Raw genomic sequence first — 10,806 nt, 5'->3', positions numbered from 1 at the left:
CGCTTTGCTAAGGTGGTGAGTAACAACAGAGCAAGGGATGAAAAGGTAGCATATATTCTGGATGGTGACGTGCTGTTGTGTAAATGGTCTTCCTGGTAATTCAGACTGTGATTCTGTTTACCAGATAATAGTTCCTGCAGAATGCCGCCAGTATGTGATGTCAGTGGCGCATGAAAGTAAGTGGGCAGGATATTTAGGCATAACCAATCAAGCCATCCTCCGACATTTCTATTGGCCAGGTCTAAAGTAAGACATTTAGAAACATTGCCGTGCTTGCCATGTGTGCCAGGTTGTCGGGAAACCTAACAAGATTGTTCCTCATGCACCATTACACCCCATTCCTGTGTTAGCAGAGCCATTCGAGAGAGTGATTGTAGACTGTGTTGGCCCTTTACTTTGAACTAAAAACGGAAATTAGTATTTGTTAACTATTTTGTGCGTTGCCACTCGTTACCCAGAGGCTATTCCACTCTGTTCGATAACCGCTGAGGCCATAGTGAAAACTTTACTTAAGTTTTTTTCCACTTTTGGATTACCACGAGTGATACAGACAGGGACGAGGGAATACCCTTTGTCTTGTTTGCTGCGCGTGACGCAGTGCAGGAATCAATTGTGTTTAGTCCTGCACAGCTTGTTTTTGGCCACATGCCTTGTGGGCCGCTTAAATCACTGCACGACCAGATCTTGTCATGTGAGTCTCCATCCAAAAAGCATGCGGCTGACTATTGTTAGATCCCCGAACAGGTAACAGGTATGACAGCTTCTCCGTTTATATAGGGTTATGGCTTCATGTCAGCAGAGTATTACTCCAACCGAACTCAGTGATAGCACGACTCAAGCTGTAGGCGGGGTAACTCGCCTGGCTTCTAACCACCCTTAGTTCTGATGTCTGCCCCGCTTCCTCACGTCCCCCGGAACCTAAGATAGAAGACATAGACATAAGACATAAGATATGAATATTTAAAAATCAATTAAAATCTCAATCTTGTAATACCTGATTAGAAAAAATCTCTGTCAGATTTTGTTCTAAAAATCACTTAATCAAGAAGAATTACTTATGAGCCAGGCAGTTGAAGTAGGGGTAATTTGAAAATGTCCAAAATTGTCCAAAAATCCTTTTTAAGGTAGGACAGGCGTCAAGTGAGCAGCACGGCCGATGCGACCACACCCCAAACCTAGTTCCTCTTACTGCCGCGGAACGAGCTAGTAAAATAGGGAAGTCCCGATGAATGATGATTCTGTCCTTTGGTAAATCCCTTAACTCCTTCACAAATGTATTCCAATTGATCTCCTTGACTCCATTAAAAAGTCCAAGAAGTAGAAATCCAAAGTGTGAAAGATAAACCAATCCTCGTCTGCTAAGCAGGGGGAATCCAGACAAAACTCTAAAAGCCAAAGTAGCACTGCAAGGGAGTTGGCTCAGTCTGCATGCAGCACAGTCTGTGTCCGAGGTGAAATTCCTGTAAAATACTTCTGCATTTCATCTTTTTTCATCTTAGACCGAGACACATCCTATTTTCCACACATCACCATTACTAACCATCACACCACTACTTTTTATCCAATAAGGGTGTTACATTCATGACTTATTAATTAATACTTAGACATTAGTTCACTCTCTGTACTTTTCCACTAACTATGTGTTTGGACATGTCCTGATCTGCTCTTAGGCCATAAGGTTTCAGTTCCCCTTTTTACCCCCACTGCTGGCCATCTGTATCCTGTTTTTCTCCTTCTGCTCCTGATTTCACAAACTTTAGTTACACTGCTTCTACTATTATTCATCTTACATTCTGTGTATAATAATCACCCACTGAAAATCAACATGTTTAATCAGAATCATTCTTCAATCAAAGTATTATATTCTCATATTCTGTTAATTCAAGTCCCGATCATACACTTAGTACCGTGCTTTTAAGCTGTTGGTCGGCTGAGATCTCAACTAACTTGACACTATGTCACCCAGTTCAGGGAGTGTCTTCAACGAGTTAACGCTCTGGCTAAAGCCACCCTTAGTGACTTACTAAGTGGTAATGAAGCGATTGTTGTATATTGATGTGCTGAAGAAAGAAGTGATCACCGCTGACAAGTCTTATCTTGCATTTAAAAAGGTTTATTTACAAGAAAGAACAATGTCAAACTCTTGCCGAATCTGAGAGAGCCTCTGGCCAATCGTCGAATCCCCTCTGCCATTCAGCTCCCACAGTCACCTCTTATATAGGATGGTCATCCCCGAGAACCCCCATACACAAACAAAGCTTTAGGTTGTATGTCCTGGTTCGTTTTATGAACTGGCATCTGGTAAATGACCTTTTGACCTTTAACCTTTAACCTTTAACTTTATACATACTTCACAACCCCCAAGCACAGGAAACGGACAGAAGAGAAAAACAAGAAGATAATATACTACATATTTCCCCCCTTCGAGGCTCCTGGAGTCTCGACCACCAAAAAACACATACACACATTCAAACACAAAAACATATTCATTGTTATAACAGAATGATATGTCCTTCTTACAGTGCCAGTTACAGCACAACCCTTAACAATACAACAAATTCATGGAGTGTGAGAGCGAAAACCTATCAGACAGTCATCTTTCTTAAAATGTCCACCTTTCAATCTAGACAGGAAATTCTCTCACGGCCCCTCTGTCTAAGGCGACCACACAGTAGTACTCCAAGCCTACTAAAAAAGAAGGATTTCTAAAATTTATAGGGAAATATCTTAAGCAGAGTATATATATGGATACCTCAGAAAATAAATCAAAACCATATCCAACATCAGGCTGGTCGACCCATCGGACCCTCCATTGGACCTTTCCCTTCCTAGCATTACTTTCCTTAAACACCCCGAAAACAAAAAGAAAACAACTGAGGTTCCAATACATCCACTTTCTTAACAAACACATAACTCAATTACATTCATTACAACATTGACAAAACAAAAGTATGTTGCACTGTGATTCTTTTCCACTTTGCTCCATTCGTTTCCCACTGGCACTGCAAAGCTTCATCACAGTGTCCTAGTTCAGGGTCCTTCAGTCCCCGAGCATCCAGCTTCTCACATTGATCCTCCTTCAATATCCTTCTAAGTGGAGAAAAGACAGCACACCAGTATCTTTGCAAACATTAAAACAAATAGACACAATATATTTAAAAACAAACATCAACACACACACATTTCTCCCTTGACTCTGTGGATGATAAACTGCCCCTAGACCCTGTTTAATCCCCAATTTTTGTAAGATCAGTTTCACAGTTTTATCCACAAACTCCTTCCCGTTATCCGAAGATATTTGATCAGGAAGTCCCCACCTGCTTATGACCTCCCTGCACAGAAACTTTGCAACTGACTGAGCATCCTTTCACTTAGTTGGACAAGCTTCAGGCCATCATGAAAATCTATCCACGACGACCAACATGTACCTCTTACCTCCCACTGGTTTTATCATATCGACAAAATCCACCACCAACTCACGCATTGGACCCCTTGGCGTTGGAATATGACCTGGAGGAACCATCACACCCCTCCGAACATTATTTTCAGACAGATAGTGCACCTGCTTATAACATATCAATTTGCTCAAGCAAATATGGTGCCCAAAATCCATACTCTTTTATAATCTTCCTCCTAACTTCCCCCCTTGCAACATGGGCTAAGCCATGTGCTTCCTGAATCATCAATCCCAACAGGTCTGGAGGTGCTACTATCAGTCCCTCATGATTTCTCCAAAGACCAGTAGAATCCTGTGTTGCCCCTCGATCTACCCACAACTGTTTATCCACCTCAGAGACAGCTTCCTGCATTAAGACCACATCTTTCACTGTAATCTTATCCTCCAAATCTACTTCATGTGTGACCAAGAAAACTTTACCCAACTTCTCAGCTCCTGTCACTGCTTTTGCAGCCTCATCAGCCGCTTTATTACCCTGAGTGACTCTTGACACATCCTTCTTATGTGCTGCACATTTAGCTATTGCTATTTCTTTAGGTTTCATCATAGCATGGAGAAGTTTCATTATCTGAGTGTGATGCTGTATTGGGGAACCATCTGTTTTCTTAAACCCTCGATTTTTCCATACCGATCCAAACAAATGACACACATTATGAGCATATGCAGAATCTGTATAGACCGTCACACGCTTGCCTTCCGCTAAAAGACATGCTTCAGTTAACCCCACCAATTCAGCAAGCTGCGCTGATGCAGGCTGCGGTACCACTTCCGCTTTCGCAACAACAAATCCTGTTCCCTGGGCTTTTACCACCGCATAACCAGCACTCAAATTATCTCCCACACGATAACAGGACCCATCTGTCCAATACTCTACATCTGCCTCACGCAGTGGGAGAGCTTGCAAATCTGACCTTAATCTTGAGTATTTCTCTGCTTCTTGAACACAATCATGTGGTTCACCATCTTCTGGAGTTGGCAAATTCTCAGCTGGATTTATCGTAACACATCTGACTAATGTGACATCCTCCTGTTCTAAAAGCCTATTATAGTCTCTAAGTCTAGGCATGGTCAACGTATACCTGCCATAGTTCAAAAGATTTCTGAGACTATGATGAGTAAGAATTGTCACTGGATATCCCCTCGTGACCGAAGATGCTTTGTCATACATTAAATAGACTCCCACCATTGCTCTATAACACAGTGGTAGTCCAAGTTCAACATCTGAGTAAGCAGTAGAATAATATGAAATAGGTTGAGGACTGGTCCCTGTACCGGTTGGCTGACAAAGAACTGCACATGCATATTTTCCTCCAGCTGAAGTAGATACGTACAACAGAAAATTCTTAGAATAGTCTGGAAGTGCTAACGCTGGAGCTTCTTGTAACCTCTGTTTAATCGTTTCAAAGGCTAATAAACCATCCTGTGTCCAGAGAAGATTACAATGAAGTTGGGTACTCCCAGTATCTTTTAATCATAGCCCTTAAAGGTCCTGTCAAACTTGCATAATCTTCAATCCATGCTGAAGAGTAACCAGTGATACCGAGGAATGTCATCATCTCCCTGACTGTTCGGGGCTTTGGAGCCTTTCGAATATCCTCTAAATGACTGTCAGAAATACTTCTGTGGCCCTGTGATATTGTTTGACCCACATAAACTACCTTCTCCTGACAATATTGCAACTTCTTCTGTGAGACCTTGTGACCCTTTTCTGCCAAAATTTGCAACAGCTTAATTGAGTCTTCATGACATGTTTCCTTATCTGGTGAACAAATAATAATGTCATCTACATATTGAACCACTGTACTTTTTAATTTTTGATCTAGTCCTGCCAAATCATCTTTCAATACTTTATTGAAAATATGAGGGCTATGTTTTAAATCCCTGTGGCAACCTTTTGTACACATAAAACTGTCCCTTGTATGTGAACCCAAACAAACCCTGACTTTCTACGCTCAGTGGAACACTGAAAAATGCACCACATAAATCCAATACTGTAAAATGTGTAGCATTTGGGGGAATTTGAGCTAACAAAGTATGCGGATCTGGCATTCTGCTGGAAAATCGGCTACTACTTCGTTCACAAATCTCAAATCATGAACAAAGCGATAGGAATCATCTGGTTTCTGTAAAGGCAACAATGGCGTATTGCTTATAGGATTTTGAGTTATCTTCAGCACATCTGCTCTCAGAAGTCCTTCAAGCTGTGGTTCAATCCCTTGAACTGCCTCTTCTTTCAGTGGATACTGATTCTTCCAAGGAGGTCTGGCTCCAGGTCTAAGTTCCACTTTCACTGGTTGAGCTGATTTAACAAGACCAATATCAGTACTGTATCGAGACCACAAACATTCAGGTACTTGCTGTAACATTTCTCTCCTCAAAACGTCTGCGTCCATTTCAACCCCACATATTGTTTCATGTGTCATTTGGACAACTTGTGGTCGCCCATGTCCTTGAGCAGATATCATAATCTTGAGAAACCGCTGATCCTCACTCTTCCAGATGGCAGAATTCCCCTCTACTGGTGCAAAAACAGCTTTTACTGCTTCCGCCATCATTTCTCCTGTATCTTTCTGTTCATATTCTTCAGACACCATCAAAGTCACATGTGGTACACTCTCTTTGATTTTATATTCCTCGCTCACATATTCATTCATATCAACCATCATTGCTGCTCCTTGTGGTCCCAGAATTATACAAGACGAGGTGAGTTCAACTTCTTTTGGTTGATGACTTATCCACTCCTCACAATTTGACTGGGCAGCGTCCTTAAAATATTTGAGCGTACAATGAAGCGAATAGTCTGGAAGTTTTGCATCAGGCATATTTGCTACAATGAACTTCTCCCACAATTTAACAGGTTCCAAAAACTCTGCACTAAGATCTCCAATCCAGCATACTGAAGAGGCCTCAACATCTGTTGTCATCAATAGTTGGTAAGCAGTATCAGATGGCATCTCCACCAAACAGCCGTCGGGTGTACACTTTATAACACACTTCAATCTGCATAAAGCATCTCTTCCTAACAGTGCAATAGGTGTGTGTTCTGAAACCAATATAATTATTGTAGTCTTTTGATTTTTGTAACAGAGCTCAATTGGTTTTGTAAGAGGTACCAGCTGTTTCACTCCCTCAAACCCGATCGTCCGTATCAATTGACCAGACATAGGGAGGTGTATAGCATCTTCAGGCCAAATACAGGTGAAAGCCACTCCGCTATCTACCATCACTTCTAATGGTCTATTATTTACTTTCACCATTATTGTTGGATCTTGTTCCGGCCCTGACACTACCAGCTGACACCCCCCTTTCGAATTTTCCGGGCACCCCTAAAATCCTTGCTCTGGACCCCTATAAGGGTTCGCCGGTCCCCGGATTATCAATTGCTGACCTCTGAATCCTCCTCTTCTTTCCCCTGAAGTTTCCTCTGAAATTTCCTCCTCTTCTATCACACTCACGAGCAAAGTGTCCAAACTGTCCACAGTTTGGACACAGAACTGTTGGAAATTAAAGTTTCCTCTTCCTCTTCCAATGGTTCCTCGACCTCTTCCTCTCCATATTTGCAGCTGGCCAAAAGTTGGTTGTGTGTTATAAACAACAGGGACCACTGGGGACGGTTGAGGTGATCGAAACTGAACCTGGTTTGGCTGCAATTGTGGTGGCGGCTGATTTTGTTCAGGCTGGCTCTGTAAACTAAAGCCTGCTTCTTCTCCTTCTTCTTGTTATCCACCAATTGTATTTGATTGAGTTTCCGAAGAGTTTCTTGATCTTGTTCCTTCTGATCATACTCCTTCTTTCTATACAGGTCCACTTGATGTGCTACATGGTCTGTATATACACCCTTCGCCATATTTCCAAGACCAACCACTTCTGCCAATTTGCTCCGCACTGGTAGAGGTAGCCCCTTCTTTATCTTGGCTCGCAAAATTGATTGCTCCATTTGGCTCTCCTCTGGATCGTTTCCTGTGACATTTCTCCACACCTGATAGGCTCTTGACACATAGGCTCTCGGATTTTCTTCCTGTCCCAGTGGCTCAATGAGAATATTGTCGGGGTATATATTTGTCGGAAATGTATCTTTCAATGCTCTCCATACTCGACCTCTATTTGCTGCAAACAGCTCTGAATCATTTACAGCAGTTTCCACATAACGGTTTAATCCAGCTCTCTGCAAAATCTCCCCCATGACTGGAACCCCAAGTATATTAGCCAGCAATCTCTTAATGTCTCCTACTGCAGCTTGCGTCCCCACCATGATCTCTTCCAACTTTGAGATCCAAGGGTGTGCTCCATCTTGAAGAGTAGGTAACTTCTCAAGTATATCTGACATGTCAGTACTCTGCCAAGGTTTATACTCCAAATTCTGACCTCTTATGACAACTGGACACATCTTACCAGGCTTCTTCTCTTTCCTTGAACGCAGTTCATATTCCTTGTCCAGTTTTTGGGAACCTGTTTTCCGCAACTCTTTCTTCTGAATCTGCAGTTCTTGTAATTGGTCTTCTAATGCCTTCCTTCCTTTTGGTGTAATGCATTTGTCCAGACATCTACAGCATCGATCTATATTCTCTTCAACTTCTCTTAAAATCTGTCGTCTTTCTTCTTCTCTATAAGCAGTTTTTATCTTAGCAGACTTCAAAAGAGTAGGACTCTCACTTTCTTCATCACTGTCCTCATTTTCAATCTCATTTTCACTTCCACTTTCACCTTCACCTTCACTTTCATCTCTCAGTTCCATTCTTCTTCCTGTTGTACCTCCTCTTCTTTCCGCTCTGGCCAGTAGTCGTCTTACTGCTGGATCATATCCTCCGATTGCTTCTTCTTCATCACTCTGATCCTCCACTTCTCCAAAATCCATCCTTTTAATTCTCAATCGTCCTCCGGTCTCCAAACGTGTCGTTTTCTTTTTACTTTTTGTACTTGGATACATCCTAATAGTTGTCTCTGCTTCCCCACTTCTATAACCTGCTCAGCCTCATTCTTAATGTGGTAATTGCCCTCTTGACTAATTACCGGAAGCTGAGGATAAACTTCCCTGAGCTCCATCTCCTTCTTATACGGCGGAGGTCTCTGTACTGGAACTACATGTGAAAAGGGTGCATCAATCTCTGCCATTAACTTCTCTGTTTTCTTCACATTCTTTTTCATTTCATCTACCGTCTTCTCTTCACAGTCTTTCTTCATCTCCATCCATTTCTGTCCCTCCTTCTCAAACAACTGGAGAATGCCAAGCTCCGTTTGTCTCTTCTGTTTACGTCTTTCACCTTTTCTTCCTTTCTTTTCGTCTGCCTTATATGTGGTCACAAGCACCTGTATTGTTTTTATTACTTCTGGATTAAAGGTTCCTATCACTGGCCATGGTTGCTCAATTTCCGGCCAACGCTTACACCATTTCTGTGACATCTTTGCAACACCTTTAATTAAAGGGTTATTCTTCTGAACTACCTCAACAGGAGTAGTTACTTTTGAGTTATCCATTTTTGATATAATAGTAACCCCCCTTTTTATCTGTAATCAAATTCAACCTAATTAAAATAACCTTAACTCTATTCTATTATCCTATTATTATGTTTATTTTAATTGATACACTATTATTATTACTACCTATATTCCCCCTTTTTATCACAATCAACAAACAAATTAATCAATTTGCCAACTTCAGAGGATGCAAAAACAACCCTACAGATGTAAGAGCAAACAATGCCAGGTCCACACACAATATCAACCATATACAAACAACCGATCAAATTGCAAGGTACAGCTTCCCCAACTCAGCAGAAATTAAACTCTGTTATTTGAATGGTCAGTCATTGCCAAGCCTCAAACTGCAACATACATGCTATGTGCAAACAAATGAATATACTGTTGTTGTCCCAAATCTGATTACCAATCAAACAATATATGTATCATCAATATCAACCATTAACAAATGCATAGAGGTCAAAAAGCAGGTAGATTAGAAAGAGTCTGTGGATAAAATCACACTGGCCTTGTTGTTGGGTTCAGATGCGTGTGCTGTCGTCTGCAAGCCTCAGGTTTCATGTAGACCAGCTGTTCTCTCCTCTGCCTCCAGACACCCCCCTTGTCCTTTTGCTTCCTTCTTGAACTCTCACCCCATAAAAAGAGACAACAGTGGTTTTCTACAATGTTAAAGTGTTTGCCTAAGTACAATACACTCTTCAATGTGACTAACACATTCCTGCCAACACTTTCCTTTATTATTTCTTTAAATATAAAGTCCTTTTTCTGGGGCTCATATATTTTAACAGTTTCCAAAGTCCTCCAAGCAGAGGCTCATAGTATTTTAACCAAAAAAGTCCCCACAAAAGGCTCATACTATATTTATCAAACGTCCTTTACAGGCTCATATATTTATCAAATGTCCTTAAAAAAGGCTCATAGTATTTTAGCAAATACTGAATATGTAAGTACAGTGGGGGAAATAAGTATTTGATCCCCTGCTGAATTTGTAAGTTTGCCCACTTCCATAGAAATGATCAGACTCTGGTTTTTATGGTTGTTTACTGGTTATGGGTATAGACAGAATATCAATCGAAAATGCATAAAAAACACACAATCTAAAAGTTATAAATTGTTATGTATTTTATTAAGGGAAATAAGTATTTGATCCCCAACAATTCACTTAGAATTCAGGCTCCTACAGATTGGCTGGTGCGCATGTGGCACACAGCTGTGCTCAGTCAACTAATTACCAATACTCCTGATCTTAACTCGTCATGTATATAAAGCACACCTGCTCTAAGAATCAGTTTCTTACATTCCAACTTCTACAGCACCATGGGCAAGACCAAAGAGCTGTCAAAAGATGTCAGGGACAAGATTGTAGACCTGCACAAGGCTGGTATAGGTTACAAAACCATCAGCAAAAGGCTTGGTGAGAAGGTGACAACTATTGGTGCCATTATTCGCAAGTGGAAGACCCATAAAAGGACCATCAACTGTCCTCGGTCTGGAGCTCCCCGCAAAAATCTCGCCTCATGGAGTGAGGATGATGATGAGAAAGGTGAGGGAGCAGCCTAAAACAACACGGCAGGAGCTTGTTAATGATCTGGAAGCAGTTGGGACCTCCGTCACCAAGAAAACAGTTGGCAACACACTGCGCCGTTATGGATTGAACTCTTGCAGTGCCCGCAAGGTCCCCCTGCTCAAGAAGGCACATGTACAGGCCCGCCTTAAGTTTGCCAGTGAACATCTAAATGACTCAGAGAAGGCTTGGGAGAAAGTGCTGTGGTCTGACGAAACCAAAGTTGAGCTATTTGGCATTAACTCGACCTGCCGTGTTTGGAGGATGAAAAAACGTGAGTATGACCCAAAGAACACCATACCCACGG

At 41.6% G+C, this 10,806-nt stretch overlaps 1 protein-coding gene across 1 annotated transcript; it reads right to left on the bottom strand.

The window, feature by feature from the left end:
• Positions 1–5,557: 5,557 nt before the first annotated feature.
• Positions 5,558–8,941, bottom strand: LOC125012407. The gene is made up of 2 exons (XM_047592345.1): positions 7,167–8,941; positions 5,558–5,651 (listed from the first exon to the last, which is right to left on the bottom strand). The coding sequence occupies exons 1-2, from the start codon at positions 8,382–8,384 to the stop codon at positions 5,643–5,645; spliced, it is 1,227 nt and encodes a 408-aa protein (XP_047448301.1). The 5' UTR covers positions 8,385–8,941; the 3' UTR covers positions 5,558–5,642.
• Between the last annotated feature and the right edge of the window lie 1,865 nt (positions 8,942–10,806).

This window comes from Mugil cephalus, chromosome 8, assembly GCF_022458985.1.
Source record: "Mugil cephalus isolate CIBA_MC_2020 chromosome 8, CIBA_Mcephalus_1.1, whole genome shotgun sequence".
In the NCBI taxonomy this organism is placed as follows: Eukaryota; Metazoa; Chordata; class Actinopteri; order Mugiliformes; family Mugilidae; genus Mugil; species Mugil cephalus.
This window is presented reverse-complemented; position numbering and strand designations above follow the sequence as displayed.

What these genes read in the sequence shown, in the direction of transcription:
- LOC125012407 (XM_047592345.1), bottom strand. Translation starts at nt 8,384, where the DNA reads ATGTATCCAAGTACAAAAAGTAAAAAGAAAACGACACGTTTGGAGACC.